This window comes from Emys orbicularis, chromosome 2, assembly GCF_028017835.1.
Source record: "Emys orbicularis isolate rEmyOrb1 chromosome 2, rEmyOrb1.hap1, whole genome shotgun sequence".
In the NCBI taxonomy this organism is placed as follows: Eukaryota; Metazoa; Chordata; order Testudines; family Emydidae; genus Emys; species Emys orbicularis.
In genome coordinates, this window is record NC_088684.1 from 94,542,181 (window position 1) to 94,563,982 (window position 21,802).

Sequence of the window (21,802 nt, forward strand, 5' to 3'; positions counted from 1 at the left end):
CTCTACCATACTGGCTACAGTGAAAGAGCTGCAGAAATAGAAATTAGATGTGCAGAAGCCGTGTAAAACTCCAGATGTCCTTGCATAGCAAAATGATGCTATGCGAGCTTGATTCTGTGCAGCGGTGAGCACCCTTAATTCCCACTACGAAGTAAGAGTGCTCAGCACTTCACATGACTGAGTCCTATATCCTCTAGCACTCCTAAAACTTAAATGTGGGTGGCACAAGTTTGGCTGAGTTAGGAAAGAAAGGTCCAAGGGCCACAATATCCCCTGTGACGGTTCTCTTGTATTAGAACTTGCACAAGGTTTCCCTCACAAGGCCTGACTTTCAGAGGTTCTGAGCACCCCTTGCACACATTGACTTCAACAGGAGTTGTTCGTCCTTGGTACCTCTGAAAATCAGACTCAAAGAGACCCAAAGAGCATTCACATTGCTCCAACCTCTCACCCCCTAGGAAAGTGGAGGCAGTTTTATTCCTGAAATTCACAGCATCCATGCACCGCCCTGGATGCAATGGCCCTCTGCATGGAGGATTTCCACCTCTGTGCTATCTCCCAGAGTCTCAGCCTTCCACCTCTTTCATGAAAGACATCACTGTTCTGTCCATTTTTCACAATTACAACAAAATTTAAAATTACAACATGAATTAGCATGATTAGCTACATTTGCTCAAAAGAAACCTAGAACTGGACCAGCGGGGGTCTTGTAAGCCATGAGAATTAAGATGGACTGACCAAGTTGCATATAAGTATCTGCCCACACTGTCCCTGGCTCTAAACAATTATTCCAGACACTCATGACCACATATAAATTATAAACATCACAGACATGAATCTAGTCCAGTGGTGGGCAACCTGTGGCCCGCGGGCCGCATGCAGCCTATCAAGATAATCTGATTGCGGGCCGCGAGACATTTTGCTGACATTGACCATCCACACACCCCCTGCAGCTCCTAGTGGCCGTGGTTCACCATTCCCAGCCAATGGGCACTGCAGGAAGCGGTGGCCAGCACGTCCCTGCGGCCCGCCGCTTCCTGCAGCTCCCATTAGCTGGAAATGGCGAACCACGGCCACTGGAAGCTGCCGGGGGCTGGGCCTGCAGACGGTCAACGGCAGCAAAATGTCTCGTGGCCCGCAATCAGATTACCCTGATGAGCTGCATGTTGCTCACCAGTGGTCTAGTCCAGGGATCGGCAACCTTTGGCACGCGGCTCGCCAGGGTAAGCACCCTGGCGGGCCGGGCCAGTTTGTTTATCTGCCGCGTCTGCAGGTTTGGCCGATCACGGCTCCCACTGGCCGTGGTTCGCCGCTCCAGGCCAATGGGGGCTGCGGGAAGCGGCATGGGCCGAGGGATGTGCTGACTGCCGTTTCCCACCACCCCCATTGGCTTAGAGCAGCGAACTGTGGCCACTGGGAGCCGCGATTGGCCTAACCTGCGAACGCGGCAGGTAAACAAACTGCCCTGGCCCGCCAGGGTAAGCACCCTGGCGGGCCGTGTGCCAAAGGTTGCCGACCCCTGGTCTAGTCTGTTATATTTTGTATGGTTTGTCATGTTTCAGAATATGTTGATTAAATTAATACTCAATTCTGTTTTATTCATCCTTAATTAACTCTAAAATCTGGCCTTTACTTTTACACCTGTGGTTTGCAGACACAATGTGACATTAATTGCACCCACAAATAACTGTGAGAGGCTTGTCTCTCTCTCTCTAGTGCTAGATTATATCCACTGTTATTTTCACACATAAGGTGTCCCCTTTCCAACACTATAAAACTCTTATTCCTAGCCTTAATGAGTGGTGATGTAGTAGAACTTAACCTGTCATTGGATGAATACTGGCCACATAGTGCCTCAGGCCAGTGCAGATTGGGGTAGAGGAAGGAAAGGAAAAGTATTTATCTTGAACCGTTTTCAGTGGGGAGATGGGAGACGAAAGTTAATGGTGTCTAAAATTGCTTACGAGGTTGAAATGTTAGAACAAGGTGTTAGGGGGCAGAACGGAAGTCAGGTGGCTGAAGGTGCATGACAAATGCAATTTATCACTTGACCATGAGCACTGTATGTATAGGGCATGTGTGTATATACTTCTTTGTATTATATAAAATATAAAACCCAGTATAACTTCAAACTAACTCTCTTGTTTCAGGTAATCCAGAAAATCAGTGCTGTTGATAAAGATGACCCACCCAGCGGTCACCAGTTCTACTTCAGTTTGACAGCAGAAGCAGCAAATAACCACAACTTTACTCTGCAAGACAACAAAGGTAAAAATATAAATGTGGTTGGGTGCCTTAGGTGAGCACTGACTTAGGTGCCTTAGGTGACCACCACCCTTTTTTCAGAAACATGGTGATTATCATTTAGGCAAACTTCCCTGCCAGTGAGGACATTAATTAAAGAGCAATCAGCCCCGCAAAGTAACTTTTATCTAGAGATTATCTGTCAAGAGGAAGAAACTGTTATTTAAATCATTTTGAGCCTTGAGCTAAACAGCAGGGCTTCAAATCTTTTTTTTCCCCCCAAATGCCTTTTTTCACTTTTTTTTCTGTATTTATAGGTCTTTATCCAAATTAGATTTTACTTTGGGGGCAGTGACTGAAAAATGTCCTGGGCCTCATGTTTTATTAATATAACTCAGGGCATAAAGAAATGAGCCCCAAAGACATGGCAAAATGTGAATTCCTTTGGAAAAAAACCTCCACCTTTTCAGCAACTGAATGATGTTTTTGGAGGTGAAGGCTGAGTGCTCATTTTTTAGGCTACCTACAATATTTACACATACTTTCTAGGACTGTATTTCCCCAAAGATCTACACAAAGGACCATCATTGGCATCACATTCCCACTGGTGAAAAGAGATGAGAACACACTCCTAATTGGCGTTCTCATTAGTTGCTGTATATGTATGGCAGCTGGACATTGTCAGTCTGCTTAGCTAATGGTTGAAGCAAATAGAATAAAATAGACCCCCATCTCCCTGCTGCACTCCTCTATTTGCTCTGCAATGTGAAATGGAGTAAAAAACTTGCTCTTGTTAATAAAATAAATGATTAAACATAAGTTGAGTGAAAAGGCACTATTTTTATGGACTATTTTTCAAACTATATCCACACTTTGATTCACCTTTTGTCCCGAATAAAAATAAGAATACAAACTAAATATAAAATGAAATGAAGTGTCTTTCCTGGACCACAATACAAAAAATCAGTCTGTTGATAAAGAACTTTATTCAGCTGTCCACAGTTTGTTTTTCCAATGTGCTTAACTTTACTTATATGAACAATAATAGTGAAGTCAAGTAAGCATATGCTGAAGTGATTTTCTAGATCATGACTTAAAGACTCAAATGCATTTATTATTATTAATATTATTACTTAGAATACATTAGCCCTCTGAGATTCTAGCCAGGATTCTGGGACACATTGTGCTAAGTACCATAATATTGTAAAAATACACTCTCTTCCCCAGAGAACATACAATCTAAATCAATACACCCCATGCCACAGCAATAAAGTCAACAGAGGTGTAAGTAAGGGCAGAAGTTGTCCCTTTTTGATTATTTAACTTTGTCCTTACCAGACTTGTGCGCTCAGAAATAATTTTCTAATGGGTGTGTGCAAAAGCGTATATGTACTTTTTCATATGTACCACAGAGGGACAATAATCCCTGCATGTCAGGATTTGCACAAACTCACACACTTCTGTGCATCAGTTTTGGAACATCTGGGCTTTTAAGCTCCAATTCAGCAAAGCACTTAAGCATATGCTTAAGTTTAAGTATGTTGGTGGCCTTGTTGAATTCAGTGGAACAGTTAAGCATGGGTACAAGTATTTACCGATCACAAAGTGTTCATTTTACTCTTTATTAGGAAAAGTAAATTAATTATGTGTTATTCTGAACTACTGAAACTTTAAAATGGGGAAGAAAAAGAAAAAGTCACAAAAGAAGTCACTAATACACTATTCAGTTTTAATATATTTTAAAACATGTTTAATAAAAAATATTTTAAAATTTAAATACCTGCCAAATATACAGGTTTGATTCTTTATTATCCATTCATTTGTTGAGTGCAGTCAGGAACCATCAGCAAATAGTCATTTCTCACTGTCTTTCTTCAGGAGGCAAAATTATTATTTATATCTTTTAAAACATAGTACTAAACATTACAAATCAGTTGTGACCGCCATATCTATTTGAGCAGCTTAATAAAGTTTTTAAAACCTATCTTTGGGTGCTTGTGAGCTGTTAATTAAATCTCAGCTATTCTACTATTTTATTGTCACTAGAGGCTATATAGCTTTTTATTTTCTTATGAAAGATACCTGAGATGTGATTATGGATTTTGAAGTGATTGGTTCCATTGCATATGTCTTTAAGCCACTAGGTGCACCATTTTGAGGAGCTCACTTGTGACCTTGAATATATAAACTAATTGTCATTTCCAGGTCAATTTTAAACTCCTGTACACCGGGTAAGCCTGAAACAAGTGCAGTCTCCCATTATACGTGCAGATTCTTGCATTATTTGTGTACACTAATGGGTCTTTGTGCATGCAGACAAATAATTAGATGTGCTATTACCTAATTGTGCATTTGCACACACAAATATGTGTTTGTGTGTGCGGTTGCCATGCTTTTTATTTTATTTTTTTAATTTTTTTTTTGGTAGTCATACACAGTGACCCAAGCTGTGACAATGTGGATTTCTGAGGCTTATTCTCCTCTTCTCCTCTTCCTGTGTGAATCTAACTTCCATTAATATCAATGCACATTTAGGGTGGGGAAACAGAGCCTGTAAAATTAGAAGTGAAATGTGTGTTGATACACTGTATAGCTACTTAAAGTAATAAGTGAAGTGCAAACTTTTTCATCTCATTTACTGTGCCCCACCCCTTCTGAGATTTTGCTTCATGAATGTGGCACTGCAAGTGTGACTAAAGTTTATAGGCCTCCACAATTCCAACATAAGCCTTACTGGTAAATACAGGCCTTAATGGTTTTTCCATGAGCTAGAACTAGAATCTCAAGCAGATCATATCATTGCAGCACTTTATGGGGGATGGCCAGGAAATAGAAGTTAATAAAATAATATAAAACTTAAAGTCCATCAGACAGAAAAAAAAATGCATTTTTACTTGTGGACTATTCCTCTAGAAATTCTGAGTGTCTTACACTTGTCTTTTTCTTCCTCTAGACAACACCGCGTCTGTGCTAACCAGGAGAAATGGATTCCGGAGACAGGAACAGTCTGTTTTCTACTTGCCAATATTCATTGTGGACAGTGGCTCGCCTTCACTTAGTAGCACCAATACCCTCACTATCAGAGTGTGTGACTGTGATGCCGACGGCATAGCCCAAACATGCAATGCAGAAGCTTACATCTTGCCTGCAGGACTTAGCACTGGCGCACTTATAGCAATACTTGCTTGTGTACTGACATTATTAGGTATGTCCTTGGTGTTTTGTTCATTTACACCCAAAGTACAGTAGTAACAACAAACAAACAAACAAACCTTGTTTATTGTTTATATCCTCAGTTTTCTTTAGGCAAGAAAAATAATAATCCAGCAACAGAGGCATTTTATAACATGAGCCATACAAAGCCATTTAGTTTGGCTATTCAAATTTGGGTAAATAATGTGAAAGGTAATCTGCCAGAAAGTAATGGTAGAAGGAGTAATATCAGTTGCAACTGATACAATAGTTATAGATAGATATTGCAGGTGAAAAAATGCATTTATGGAAGTCTCTCTCTTGTTGAACATAATATAGCTGGTAGTGTTCACATTACTTACTGAATATATAATATGCAAATTTATAAACAACAGTTTGTTTCTTTTAAAGATATTCATTTATAATATTTATTGATTTGCAAAGAGCAAAAGACATATTGCAAATGTCACAAGTTAATTTCTTGATGAGAATTAGCATATTTAATTGAGTAGCATTTGCATGCCGTCCTTTTGTTATACCTGCAGCTGTTAGCACAGTTGCATTTTACATTCCGTGGCAAAACTGAAACTAGATAAGAGAGGGAGAAAAACTGATTTGGAAATTGTGAAATCACACTAGAAGCTGAGTTGTATCAGGATTTCTCACTTCCCTCTGGAGACTGAAGTGAAATTGACTAGGCAGTGACAGTGTTAAAAACTCAAGATTGTGGAGTAGAAAGGGGAACCAAGGAGCTTCCCTAATATTTTCACACCCAGTGCAAGATTCTGGTGCAGTCAGAGTCCCAGTGTTCCTGAGGCCCCAGCTGAGCACATGCTTAAGTGCTTTGCTGAGTCAAGGTTTATATGAGTACTCTTGGTGAGCGTATCATCCCAAAAGGCGTGGGGAGATTGTAATGTCCACAGTTTGGTATCGTAGACACAGAGGTAGCTAAAATACAGAATCAGTTTAGGTGGTTCCAACCAATAGGCTTTTACTGTAGTTTCCTCCACTGTGTGTGTACAAACCGGATCCAGCAGTGTGCCCTTCCTGGTGTTGGCTACTTTGAAGTCTCTAAATGCAGTCCATTGCCTCTCCTCCCCTGCAGGAGCCTGCAGAGTGAATTAGGTGCATTGGTGGAGAGCAGGCCATACCTCCCCAAAGAATGCCTTGTGCCTCCCTGAGGCATCATATCTTCTGGTACTCTGGAATGCCCAGACAGGCTCAAAACTAACAGGCAGAGACTGCCTGGATCACTATTAACGGAACAATAAAACAACAACAGTATGGAGAACCCAGTCAGTTTACACAGTGGTTGTACACAGGTTGTAGTGTTTCCTGTTTCTGGTGTTTTAAGCCTGTGACAAACAAAGCAGGGAGCTTTTCAAATTTGTTCTTTACTCATTTTGCTGTACTTAAATTGCTCCGTCAATACTTAAGAACAGTATGTAAGGTTAATAAGGTTAAAAATGGAATGGAGCCATATGGAAAAAATATATTACTACCCTGATCATCAGCACGACTAAAGAAAGTTCCTGAACACATGCCCTCCCATATTTCCACACTTGGATCAGTGACTAAGGGCCAGATCCTTATCTGGTATAAATTGGCATTGCTTGGTTGAAGTTGACAGAGTAATGCAAGTTTGCACAACTTGGGATCTGGCCCAAAGTACTTTGCAGAAATACAATTTCTGTACTCATAGAAAGCCATTTCACCCAACACTGACATACCATCATTTTTGGCATATAAATAAATGAGACGGTTATTTTCAAAGACCTGTAAAAATATTCCATGGTTTACAGGACTGGTGTGTGTGTGGTGTGTGTTTATTAAACAGGAGACAGTGTTTCTCAGGAAAATCATTCAGTAGAGACCCAACTTGTTAGTTGTCAAGTTGCCAGGTAATAACTTGTTTATTCTCTTCAGTGCAACGGGGTTGGAATGCAGCAGATAACTTATGGCACCACAGTGCTCCTTCTCATCCCTTTGAAACTGTTCACAAGCACTGGCAAAGAGAAGAGGAGAGAATCTCAGAACATATTATCTAAATAATTTGTTCTGCAGCATAGGTGTCAAAAGAATTGACATTCACTGCATTTTGTGGGCTTTCAAAACTTGCCATCTGAATATCCCCACAAAGCTCACTTTTGCTTGTCCAAATGAACATTTGCATGGCTGAGCCCGTTACCACTTTCTGCCTACAATGTCACATTTGGATGCTTACATGCAAAGCTGCAGGTGCATGTTAAACAGCTGGCTTTGAAGATGTAGTCCTGTGTGAATGCCAGAGTTAGAGCCTCAAAGTGGAGGGGTCAAAGGGGTGAGCTTCCCCCCCCCCCTAGTTTGACTAATGAAGATTGATTTCTAAACTCTGTTCCACAAGAAAGTTCCAATAGTCAGTCGATTACTTAGAAAAGCTGCACAGTATCAACTCTGCAGCAGAGCTGTTGTTTTCAACAAAAACATGGCTGTAATGTATACTACGAAGAACATGTGAAAAGTACCATGCTGGGTGTCATTCACTTTATACTGTGCATAATTATTTTAAGAAATAAGAGAGGAAATCTTTAACTCCTTTGAAAATTATATGGTAATTTCATTCAGTGTAATTTATTTTTCAGTTAACATCTCACAGATGCAATAATAATTGTTTTTATAATAAGCATTTAACATAGCGTGTAACTACAATTTTATTATATGTACATGTAAAAGCTCACAAAAAGAAGTATTTGCATGTAAAGTTACACATAACTTATTTCCAGAGCTCAGGAATTTCCATTACATTGAAACAGCAGTGAGGTAGAATGTGCTTTTCCTACTTTTAGCTTCCATACTTGAAACGGTAACCCACCACCAGCACCCACTTTCCTATCCCATACTAAAACAAGGTCTTTGCACCTCATTATATACACTACTATATGCTATATTATATAATAATACAATTAAATTTCCAAAAGTAGATTTAAAAATTAAAATAAAATAACATTGTTTATTAATTGTTAATATTATTGTACCATGCATGGGTCCTAATGAGATATGCGACTCTTTGTGCAATTTTGGTACAAATACATAGTAAGAAACAGTCCCTGTCCTAAAGAGCTTACATTCTAAATAGATAAGATGGACACGGGATCTGAAACTGACTCATAAAGAGATTATGGCCTATATTTTTCTTAAGTAAATGGTGTTTTGGGGTGAGTCAATATTGGGATACCCAACCTGAGATACCTTGAAGGGGGGCTGATTTTCAGATGGTGCTAAGAACCTGTTCTCTGAAAATCATCCCCTGCTAAGATCTCTCAAATTGGGCATACAACATTGCCAGTCACTTTTGAAAATTTAAGCCAGGTTGATTTACTCAAGGTCACCCAGAAAACCTGTACAGATCTGGGAACAGATCTCCTAGTCCCAATCTGCTTTAACCACAAGAACTATCTGATTGCACTAGCCGTGAGAGTGTATGAATTAGAACGCTACTGAGGCATTTCTTAGATGGTTGAAGGTACCCAGCCTTTAGCTCCAGGATTCATAACACATCCAAGGCATGAACCAATTCAACTCATTCTAAGCCTGATGTGGTTTATTGCTATATTAGAGAACATGCTTAAGGGACTATTGTATGGCAGTGGGTATTAGCTGCATGCCGTTCTTTATAGCCCTGATTGTAGTCCTCTCTTCCGGATTGTCTGTTGGCTATTATTACATCTTTACAATGATACAGCAATTGCCTTGAGTACAAAATGAAAGTCTAGAACAAAAAGAGAGACAGGCAGACATGCTGGGTGACAGCCTACTAAGGTAAGTGAGAACTTCAAATTTACACACATTGCACAATGGCTTTGAGAGGCAGTGACTTACACAGGAATATACTTGGGACTGGTCTACACACAGTTTTTGCACTGACTGAACTATATTTGTTCAGAAACAGATTAAGGTAAATGGTTACAACCCTTACTATGGTTGCAGTGACAGAAAGGTGTTAATTATCGGTATAACTGATTTTGACAAAATGTACCCAAACAAGCTGTGCTGATATAAATACATTTATATCTGTATAACTGCATCCACATAAGGGCATTGTAATGATTTAACTCAATTGCTTTTTCTACCAAGCTAGTTGAATTGGTACAAAATCTGAGTGTGGTCCCAACCATTATTTGTTCTGGTTATTCATGGATTAGTTGTTTGTAACAATTGGTATTAGCTGCTTTGCTTATTAAATATAACAACCAGTGATGTTATTGTCTGTGTCATTGTTTAGTGTTCATATGTATACCTAATGCTTGTACTATACTTTTATTTCCACTGTACAATCTATAAAATTAGCTTTTCTAGTCATTCAGTCAGGCACACTTTACCGCCTTGATCACTGGTTCTGTGATGAACATGGGAAAGGAAATAGGCCATAATGGGAAATAGACTACATTTAAAATCAGACGTGCTTGCTTTAGGTACCACAGATGTTTGGTTTTGGCCTGTAATAATCTCCACAGTCCCTGCAATGCAGCTAAGGCTTTGTTCATTTAGAGGTTAAACATTATTGTTCATAGCTGCTGGAGTAGTTAGAAATTAATAATCTCTTAAAGCCATCTAAATGCTAAAATGTTTAACCTTTTGAAAGACTTCATATTTTTCTTGGCTTCAAGCAAGAGTGGGATGTACAAGGCATACTACATAAAACATTCATTTGATCTTGATTTTTATTGTACCTCTAGGCAGGCATTTCTACTAAGTTTCATATTTTTCACTTATTAGCAGGTATTTAAATCTCAAAATGAAGTCTGCTCAGCATGACAGGAGTGTGAAAACACATTTACACTTGAGTAAAGGAAGTGATTAGATGCTTGTTACATGGCAATAAAAATTGTCACACTGACATGGTAAAAATATAAAAGAAGAACTAAAAGATGGAGAAAACCCTTAGTTCTGTCTATAGTGATCTTAAATTAAATCACAAATTTATCACTGATAGCAACATAATTTGTCTTTCATTTAAAAATATCACTTTTAGTAAGAAAACCTGTTAAGAGTGAAATTTAACCATTGTGTCTAGGAGATATATATATGTGTATAGGGAGAGAGGGAGTGTACATATTATGTTCACCATACTGTAATTTACAACAAAACATATATTCTGCTAACACAAAAATGTTTGGAAACTACTCTAAATCCCTTTCAAAGGTCAAACTCCTAATATTTCAAACTGATGTAAACGTGGCTCAGAATAGTGTTCACCAAACCAGTGCCGCCTTAAAGTAATGTATGTCTTTCTTATGCCAGTAGATGTCATACAAAAAATATAGGCTGATGCAGCAATAATTCACAATCACAAGGCATCTGCTAATAGATGGATCATTAGATGCGTGCCCTGTAGCTACTACATGAAAAATAATGTATTGCTTACTATATTTGTCAAAAAGAGAAAACTTCAGGAAGAAAACTTGTTTCAGTCTTACTTTTAGAAGGCACACAATGTGCCCAGGAAGGAACTGCAAAAACCCGTCTTTGAAGTCTGATTGTGCAGTAGGCCAATTTGACACTGGACTGGAAAAGCTACATAAGAAAGATGGTGAGGTACTTCTAAACAGAAAAGAAGTCTGAATGGCTTTGAGTTGCTTAGGTATTTTTACCACCTGACCCACATCTTAAATTATGCCCTGTGTGTAGATTGACATCTTTGTAGAAAATACTTCCCTGAAAAGATGTTCTTATGAGGATGACAATAATGTACTGCATTGATGTCACACATGAGAATACCTGGGGACAGTTCACGTAGTTGGGGAGTGTCCCAAGGTAGTTATTTATGTATTTAATCCCCATAATATGTCTTTGGGTTAATGGTGTCTAATTTATATTTCATTATGTAGTATCTCAGTTCAACTACTCTTATTATTGTGGTATGCCCTAATATCGCTACATACCTGTCTGTGCTTCTGTTTATATTATAAAACCTTATATTCAGTGTTTTGCATTCTGAAACAAAATTTCAGTCCATGAAGAAGCATGGCATGCAAAGAATCAGCCAAAGGAGAACTGAGTTCCTTTAAACCAAAACTGATCTAAATTAGCTTTCAGGAAATTTTCCCTTCAGGAAGTCTGTGTAACATCCAGCAGAAGTATGTGAGTGCTGTGGGGCAAAGAATATAACCTTGGATCATGTATTTTTTTACAAAAATATATTCTTAGGAGAGTTTAAAAATAGCACCAAGGCACAATGCTATGAGATAGGGTGGAAGAGCAGCTTTAATACTGAATGTCTTCTGATTTTTACAACCTTAAGTATACATTATAGCTCCCACTAATCCCATCAAAGTTATTCAGATGCTTCCATGTTAAAATAAAATAATCATTTTTAGGAGGATGAGTAACAGTCTGTCATCTCTCAAACATGAATGTAGTATTCACATTAGTCCCTTCAAATTATGTTTATGAATAGTACCTGTTTGTTTACCAAAACATATTTAAACTGTAAATGATTGCAAGTATATTATATGCCTGGAGTGAATCTCCTCCTTGTACTTTGGCTAAGTCTCTATAAATTAATCTTGGCTTTTAAGCTGAAAAAAAGAAATCTGAAATATCAGAATTTTTTAAACCATTACCTTTAGGGGTTGATCCAATAAACACAAGCAGCCTTAGCAATTCTCATCAGACATAATTCACAGGCACCAACTATAGTATTTTGCACATTAAAGCAAAGTGCAGTCTAATATATAGATGCTTTTAATCCATGAACTCAAAACAGGCGTATATTAGACATTACTTAACTACTCAGAGTTTCCCAATCAAGGAACAGGTATTTTATCAGTGAACCTATGGTGCCATACTTTAATTCAGTCCCTTCTCAAACTATGTTTGTTAAACTCCATGCAGTATCTTTATGAATGTGCTTTGACCGCTTGGGCAATTAGGAGTTCAGAAAAAGGTCTCTTTTTTCATTTTGTGGCTGTAAGATTGTAATAATCAGCCTCAACTGGCTCTTAAATTTATGTTTAGCAGATAGTGTGGGATATAGCATTAAAGATGAAGACATTAAGTCAGAATTACTGTGGAAATAGAAATAGATTCTGTAATATCTAAAAGGTCTTTGTTTAAAAGCCATTTTAGAACCTACTAGTGATTCGAAATCTAACTGCATGATGTGGACATTGTGTTCCCTGGATAAGGAAAGGATCTGTATGGTATAAACTGAGGAATAGTTCCACTACTGGAAAAGATCTGAGTGAAGGATAAATTCAAACTTCAGCTTCACTAAAACTTTGGTCTTTTGTGTTCCAGTGCTGGTCTTGCTGATTGTCACCATGAGACGGCGGAAAAAAGAGCCACTCATTTTTGATGAGGAGAGAGATATCAGGGAAAACATAGTCAGATATGATGATGAAGGTGGCGGAGAAGAAGACACGGAGGCTTTTGATATGGCTGCCTTGAGAAACCTCAACATCATCCGAGACACCAAGACCAGAAGGGATGTGACTCCCGAGATTCAGTTCTTGAGCAGACCAACTTTTAAAAGTATCCCAGATAATGTCATTTTTAGGGAATTTATCTGGGAGAGACTAAAAGAGGCTGATGTGGATCCCTGTGCTCCGCCATATGATTCCTTGCAGACATATGCCTTTGAGGGAAATGGCTCAGTGGCTGAGTCACTCAGCTCTTTAGATTCCATCAGTTCAAACTCTGATCAGAATTATGATTACCTCAGTGACTGGGGGCCTCGTTTTAAACGACTTGCGGATATGTACGGAACTGGACCTGACAGCTTGTACTCATAGCCTTGGAACCTTTCTATGTAAATGAACTGAAGAAAAACAAAAACTCAACATCTGGACTAAGGCAAGTTGTAAATATTTCTCCATTTTTAACCTTTTAGGTTTTTTTGCCTTGGTGAAGCATATTTTCATTAGACTTGTCCTAGGGACTGCACTGACCACACAGATCCTGAGCATTTGATGGCATTTTTGATAAAATGAGATGCTCAGCCATATCCAAATAGATAGCAACCCTCATATACCTGCAGAGGCAACTAACTTCTAAGAGTATGTAGTGCACTGTGACTTCAATGAGCCAATGTTACCCTATAGATGCCTTCACAGTACTGCCATGTCTAGATTGTAAAGTCTCTAATAAGGGATAAGTAGAAGAGGAAACAAACAAACACAATCTTCCATTCAAAACAGTCTTACAATATATAGTGTACTTTTCTGATACAAAATCTTTTGGCAAATTTTATTTACAGTATTGCATGCAGCTTGCTTGCTCAAAAAACAAAAACAAACACAAGACAAAAAACAAACAAAAAACCAAACCCAGCAGAATATTTTTATTAGTGGCGATGGTGGTTAAAAGAGCTATTTAATCAGAAATCTCTGTAAATACCTAGGTTATCAAAACAAACAAAAATAATTGCAAACCATGCTAAGAAAACCTGCAATGTTTGTCATCAGCTTATTGAAATAATTTACAATCCAGATAAAATAAAAAACCATGAAAAGGGATTATTAAAGTTGAAAATGGTCTTGTGATGCCTGTGTAGGTATGCAGAAAGTTGCTGTCTATTTGTTATTTTTTATTATCTCTTCTGATTTGTACAGGAGAATTTATCTTTTTTTTTTTTTTAATTTGACACATAGACTTATATTTATTTTGGAGCTCCAGTCTCCGCTAAATTCAGGTCCATTTTACTGCCTCATGGTATTAGACTCGTCAGAACATGCTGATTTTTCTCCAGTCTCAGATACATGAAGGAAATGAAGCATGGAAATGGAGAAATTACAGTGAAGCGATCGAGCCCGCCATTCATCTCTCAGAAAGGAGCACAGCTACAAGGACACACAGTCATTCTTCTGAGCTATTACCATGTCGGAGGCATTTGAATAAAATATTTGTACATTGCATTTTCGAAAGAAGACTCAGAGGTAGTTGGGAGTGTCTTTAGTGCGAGATTTAGTTTTCAAGGTCACATGTCCTTTGCGCTTGGAAGACTTTAAAGACCGTGCTTTTTTCTCCCCTTCTCTTTTGCTGTTAATGAATCACAGTAAAAGACTGTTAAAAATTTCTTTCATATGTTAAGCAATGTAATGCTATAAACTCCAGAATCCATCTTTTGATCCTGACTCACATAAGTATTTTCCCCAGAGGAATTAACTTCACAACACATAATTTCTACACTGATTCAGGAGTGCCAAAATAGAAGGACAATTGCTGTAGGTTAAAATATTGTACAATTTTGAAGTAGGGTTTCTTAGAATAAGACTTTTTTTTATAATTCTGACAATATTTATACTTCATCTTTCATGATTTATTATTAGAAAATAAGGCATATATTCAAGTAATAATAATGTATTCTTTTAATATTCTTTCCATTTTTTCTTTTTGAAGCATATGTAGATGAGTTCCTAAATAAGGACCCGATCTTACAAACATTATTCATGTGTTAAATTCCAGTGACTTGACTTTGCTAGGACTTCAGAGGCATGCATAAGTGTTGAAGGGTTAGGGCCTAAGTATGCAGCGAGTAGTCACTCCATAGTGGATGAGGTTCACTCTGAAAGTGCTTCTTTCTGAAAAGAGGACCCTTAAAGTGAAATCCTAATGTATGGATTGCACATGGGGGTGGGGGGAAATATCCTCAAGATTTTGTAATTCTTACAATCCAGTATTATCAATTAACTATGTGAAAGTGGCCTTCAGCCTCATTAAAAACGTAATTTTGATAATCTGCAACACAGTTATTTAATTTGGATAACATTTTTGTAGACAATCATTGCTTCATGATTCAGTAGATTTGCTTATAGTTGTATTAAATCTATATATATAGATATATATATAGATAGATAGATGACCGATTTTGTAATGGAACTGAAAGATAATTACCCATGACTTTTAGTCACATATGTAAGATTTTCAATAAAAGAAAGTGAAAAAAGTATCAAGCGTATGCAGTTCAATAAAAGTAAGGTGTTATGTTGGTGTTAAATCAGCAAGGTGATGGGAGAACAATTTTATAATAATCTCCTTGTTGGTGGGAAGATAAAATAATTCATGCATTTGGATTATGAAGTAAAAAGTGCTGATTTTAGCACATATCACTCAAAGGAGATTTCAGTGTTATTTAAGTAAACAGCACAACTGCCTTGCTTTTTTCCTGTTTTATATTTATAAAAACAAAGTATATCCCCTTTCTCATAAAAATGTGTCAGCTTTGCCTTGCATTTGCTATGGGAAGAAATCTGTTCCACTTTATTTAGTGCATTGAAAATTCTTACATGTATTCATTTTCCATTACACAATTTGAAGATTATCCTGAAACTCTGTTGTTACACTACACACATTTGTCTGCTGGGTATAAAAATTATTATATTTAAAAAGTCTCTAATATTTGATGAGAGATGTTACTATAGTACATATAATGCAATTTTTAAAAGGATTCTTCACAGTATCAATTTCATAGTTTTTCATTGGATTAAAATTCTTTATTTTAGGGGGTTTTGTTGTTGTTGTTCTTATGGGGCCTTATGTTGAAAACCTTATAAAAGACTAAGTGGCTGACTAAATATAATATCATAAGAATGGCTAAAATGGATCAGACGAATGGTCCATCTAGATCAGTGTCTTCTGACAGTGACCGGAGCCAGATGCTGAAGTGGGAATGAATAGAAGAGGGCAATTTTGAGTGACCCATCCCCTGATATCCAGTCTCATCTTCTGGCAGTTGGAAGTTTAGGGCATCCGGAACTTGGAGTTGCATCCCTAACCATCTTAGCCAATAGCCATTGATGGACCTATCCTCCATAAACTTATCTAATTTTTTTCTAACTCAGTTATACTTCTGGCCTTCATGACATCCCAGATTAACTTGTGTGAAGAAATACTTCTTTTTGTTTGTTTTAAACCTGCTGCCTATTAATTTCATTGGTTGACTCCGGGTTCTTGTGTTATGTGAAGGACTAAATAACATTTCCTTATTCATTTTCTCCTCAACATTCATGATTTTTTAGACCTCTATTGTATCCCCCTGCTTAATCATCTCTTTTCTAAGCTTAACAGTCCCAATCTTTTTAGTTTCTCCTTGTACAGAAGCCGTTCCATAATCCTATTCATGTTTGTTGCCCCTCTGTACTTTTCCAGTTCTAAATGGTGAAAGTAAAGGGTATTACTTCTTTTTGTGTGTCCCACAAGGACAATGGAACATTCCTAAAGCACTCTTTTGAACAGATTTACCTTCACAATTTTTTACAAAGTTTTCATGAAAATTTTGAAAATTTCTAACTAGCTCTTGTAGTTAATGAGAGTTCACTGAAGCCCTCATTTGGCAGAATATCAAACAACCAGCCACCCATAATTAACTCCTTCCTGTTCCCACCAAGTCACAACTGAGTTGTATGGCGGGTATGCCTAGCTGAAATTCCCCGAGGCCTCTACAATATTCTAGCACAGGGATCGGCAACCTTTGGCACGCAGCCCGCCGGGCCAGTTTGTTTACCTGCCGCGTCCATGGGTTTGGCCGATCGTGGCTTCCACTGGCCGCGGTTCACCGCTCCAGACCAATGGGGGCGTCGGGAAGGGAACCGCGCCCAGTGGGAGCCGCGATCGGCTGAACCTTCGGACGCGGCAGGTAAACAAACTGGCCCGGCCCGCCAGGGCATGCCAAAAATTGACGATCCCTGGTCTAGCAGGACTACTGACAAAGTCTGGGTAAAACTGTCACACTCAGGTGAGATTATGGGCCAGGATCTTCACTCTGCTATGAACATGTACATCCACTGTAATCAGTGGATTTACTCTGGTGTAAAACTGATGTAATGGAGTGAGTAATATGACCCTATATTTCTTATTATCAAAGGAATAAGGTCAGTATCTACACAGCACTAATATTCAAGATAGATCTCATTCCTTCTTGAAATAAATCATCTTGTTAGATGAATTGATGTGATCACTCCCGTACTCTTACCAGGTGTCATGACATCAGCTGTGACGAAAACAGATTATTAAGTATCAAAGATATTATTGCTTCTGTAGTGTTTGTTCTTTTTCACTGTTTGAGACTTTTTTCTTTACGGATTTCTCTCTTGAATCAATGTTTCCCTTCTAAATTACTTTTCTTTATTGATTTTCTGTGTATGCACACTTGTCAATATCAAAACATTTCCCATCCTCTTTTCTTCTACAGATTCTGGGTGAAGCCATGTTGTGCAATGTAAAATACCAATTACTTATGTTTCCAAAGTACCCACCACTGGATGACACAAAGTCAAGTGGTATTTTCTAACCTGGTCATCATGAAAAGCAAATACACTCTAAACCACATAGTTGTATGCACTTGTAAGAATATTGCAGAGCTGAAATAGGAACACACAATGCTGTTGACTGTGGTTTCCAGCAAATCTATTATCAAATTCATGGTCGTAGCTGATCACATGGCTGATTTTTTTTTATAGAGCACTTCTCCTTGAAGGGCTATGCTCAGGGCCGGCACAACCCATTAGGCGACCTAGGCGGTTGCCTAGGGCGCTGCGATTTGGGGGGCGGCAACTGCGGCGGTATTTTGGTGGCAGGACTTTCCGCCGCCTCTGTGGGGGGGCGGCATTTTGGGGCGGGACCTTCCGCCACCTAGGGCAGAGGAAAAGCTGGCGGCGCTCCTGGCTATGCTCATTTTAAAAATCTGTGCATAGTTATACTGATCTGAGGAATGCTAAGCAGCTTCACATTCACATCAGCACAGATAGGTATCATTTATGTGTGATCCTTATTTCAGCTAATTGTAATATAGCACTTTTTCATCCATCAAGCTCAAAATGCTTTGCAAAGGAGTGAAACATCATTATCCCAATTTTACAGATGAGGAAAGTCAATGACAAAGCCAGGAATAGAATGCAGGTCTGCTGAGTCCCAGTTCATAGCCCTGGCCATAACATCACATCCCCTCCCACATTCTCCATCTCAGCGCATAGATCAGTCTTGCATATAAACAACTGTGTCTAACTCAGATTCATCACAAGTGCAGCAGGAAACATTGAGCACTGTTCACAAAAATGGTTTTAAGGATGACTAATTGTCCTTGTGTTCTCTGAGTTACAAGAGTCAGAGATCAAAACAGGAGTCTGCCTTATTCAGAATATCCTCTAATGCATTGGTTCTCAAAGCCGGTCCGCCGCTTGTTCAGGGAAAGCCCCTGGTGGGCCGGAACAGTTTGTTTACCTGCCGCATCCACAGGTTCGGTTGATCGCGGCTCCCACTGGCCATGGTTCTCTGCTCCAGGCCAATGGGGGCTGCGGGAAGGGCGGCCAGCACATCCCTCGGCCTGCGTTGCTTCCCGCAGCCCCCGTTGACCTGGAGCGGCGAACCACGGCCATTGGGAGCCGCAATCGGCCGAACCTGCGGACGCAGCAGGTAAACAAACTGGCCCGGCCCTCCAGGATGCTTACCCTGAACAAGCGGCAGACTGGCTTTGAGAACCACTGCTCTAATGGATCAATTCACTATCTGAGACAAGCTTACCAACCAGTGTGTGTAGTAAAGCATGCTGACTAGGCAAAAATGTCATAGTTTAAATTGTGTTTTGGCTTGCTAGGGAATCATTTTATACAAGATGAGTGGGATACTTGAAAATACCTGTGAGGTATTACATGAAATCTGCGAACTCTTAGATCATATTGTTACTGTCAGAAAACAACTGGACATGCCTGAAGAAATCAACTTACCAAATTATTATGAAGATTCTGCAACAAAAGAAAGGGATATGTGGAAATCACAAGAAAGAACAAAGATTGTAAACATAGATATTGTTCTCTATAAACTCTCAAATCAGTGGAATATTTGCTGTCAAATAAAATATATTGAAAATATTTCTTAATCTATGTATACAGATTGTTCTAAAGAACCGGAAGCCAATGGGGTCATGTATCATTATGCATCTTATCTTTATTCTCCTTAGATCCAGCAGGGAAAACACATGTCCTGCAATTAAATGTGCATTTAACCATCCCACACACTTTTCTTTTATGTAAAAGGACCCAGCGTCAGTGTGTATCCCAAAGAATCAGTTCAAAGAATCTTCCCTAAAACCTTAGGCCATCCCTATGCATAATGGTGTGATAGCAGTGAAGAACAATCACCAACACATGTAAATGATTACATCTCAGGCCCACCCCAGAAATGCTAAGATTGGCTTTGACAGGAAAATCAGGTATGTTAATAATATTTTTGACACATGAATTCAGGAAGTGTTGGAAATATTTCCAGAACTCCTATTCCCAGGAGATTTATAGTCCATTTGTGTTGTTGCATACTTGCTGTAGTCTCAAACTAAGAACACAGAGTAGTTCACTTTACCCACCATGACTGTGAAGTTCCTCTGAGATGGAATGATTTAGCCATTTTACTTTACACCCAGCAACACGCCACAGTTTAAGTTACAAGAGAATTGTAAGCAGGAAGAAGCAACTGGGATTTGGTTTGAACCCTGTCACTCTTCCAGAAACCACAATGCTAATTGCCTAACAGATCCTAGCTCTCCTTAGTTACAAGACTCAACAGCTTATATGTTGCTGGGCCCCTCACTCCTCCCAACTATAAGGGATGAGGGAAAGAGAAGAACCAACCCGACCCCCACTTCTCCTCTACTGGTTCCCAGAGAGAGAAGATCATGAGTCAGCATAGCTCATCCGTCTACTTTTCTGCCTCATAAACATTAGTGAACTTATTCTTACAATATCTCTAGGAGGGAGGTAAGTTTTAACCCTATTTTATGGATGGCGACGGGAGGCACTGAGTAACTAAAGCGGCATGCTGATTCTGTGGCAGATCCTAAATTGAAATTCCCAGTACTAGTCTTGTTCCTTAACCACAAGAACCATCCTTCCTCTTCTGGAAGTAAGAGGAAAGGCACCTCCTACTCTCATCTCAGGGGCTGGGGAGAAAGACCTATATACAAAGGAGCATCAGATGACAAGGTGTTATAGTGACCATTGATAAGGTTAAACTGTCATTAACATCACCATTCTTATGGTACTCTAGGGCTAATACTTCACCTTCAGAACAGTGTCATTTTCTACAAGTTTTATTAATAACATTTAGGTGTTTAGCAAAACTAAACCTTAGGATTTTTTGAGGTTCATTACCTTTAACATGGTTTCTTCACTAGCATTTATAGCATTCACTTTAGCTGTGCAGAAAGAGAAAAAAGAGATATAAAATTAAATTGAACCAGCACATGTGCAAAATGCCCTATGTATACTGACATTTATTGCTTTCCTCTAATTACTGCTTTGCCTCAGTACTCCCCTTTTCCTCTTATTGAGACTACTCATCAGTTAGGCATAAGTGTGATATCAAACTAGACATTCAAGCCACATTAGACCATTCGAGTTTGACAAGATTGGGCAGTATGAATTTTTAAGTCTTTTTATTTCCTTAGTGATTAAAAAAAACCTACTACATGAAAAATAATATCACATTGATGAGGTGTTGGTAGAAAGAAAGAAGTGTCCATTAAGACACAAAAGATGAAGGGTAAAATCACCCTCACTGAAGGATAGTAAAGGGAGAGTGATAAAATGACCATTGAAAGTGGCAGGAGAAAGGATAGTTGGTCAGGTTTGATGCTCTCTCCTTTCTATCATCTCTTTATTCCCCTTCCTCTGTTAGGAGTCACTTTTCTTTGTCCTGTCATCAACCAAGCATCATCCAGATATTTTATGGTATTACACTTATCTTACTAGGATGTTTTTAATGGCATAATCTAGTTGCTTTCAACAGAGTACACTTAACCTTTCTGTTACAGACAATACACTTGCTCTCACAGGTCATTTCTGAAGATTGATATCTCTGCACACACTAAATACGAATAGTGTTGCAAGAGGTTTATATTTTTGCATGATGTACAATACTGACTGGGAAAATAGCAGTTCAGTGTTTTCTAAAATCCAGAAAATGTGCCTTGTGATGCTGTAAGAGAGCTTCATGTAGGGCCAGATTCTGATGTCCTTACTCGCACTGAGTAATCCACAGGCAATTCCATTTACTTCAGTGGGACTACCAGTGGGGTAAAGTACTATTCAAGTGTATCACAAGCTGCCCCTTTCTCTGTGTGTGGGGGGGGGAGGGGAGAAAGGGGTAACTTTATTGTCATTTTTGTTCTAATAAATTAAATGAAATGAAATAAATGAAAGGAGGTGAAGAGAGGAGGACAGAGACATCAAACAGAAAAGTTTTGCCTTGGTGCTTTCATTGCTTCAAAAATGATCCAGTGACAAAAGGGAGTAGTGTTGCAGGAGTACAATTCCCCAATGGAAAATGAAATTGCCCTATGGAGTAAACACTTCCAGTCTTAATAATGGATAATAATAGGAATGATACCAGATAGCAA

General features: G+C 38.8%; 1 protein-coding gene across 1 annotated transcript in view; it reads left to right on the plus strand.

Annotated features, from left to right (window-relative positions):
• Positions 1-13,208, plus strand: part of CDH7 (cadherin 7) — a 100,362-nt gene extending 87,154 nt beyond the window's left edge. The window contains exons 9-11 of the mRNA XM_065399412.1: positions 2,151-2,268; positions 5,198-5,449; positions 12,715-13,208. Coding sequence (XP_065255484.1) covers positions 2,151-2,268; positions 5,198-5,449; positions 12,715-13,208 — 864 coding nt within the window. The remainder of the gene's footprint in view (positions 1-2,150; positions 2,269-5,197; positions 5,450-12,714) is intronic.
• The last annotated feature ends 8,594 nt before the right edge of the window (positions 13,209-21,802 follow it).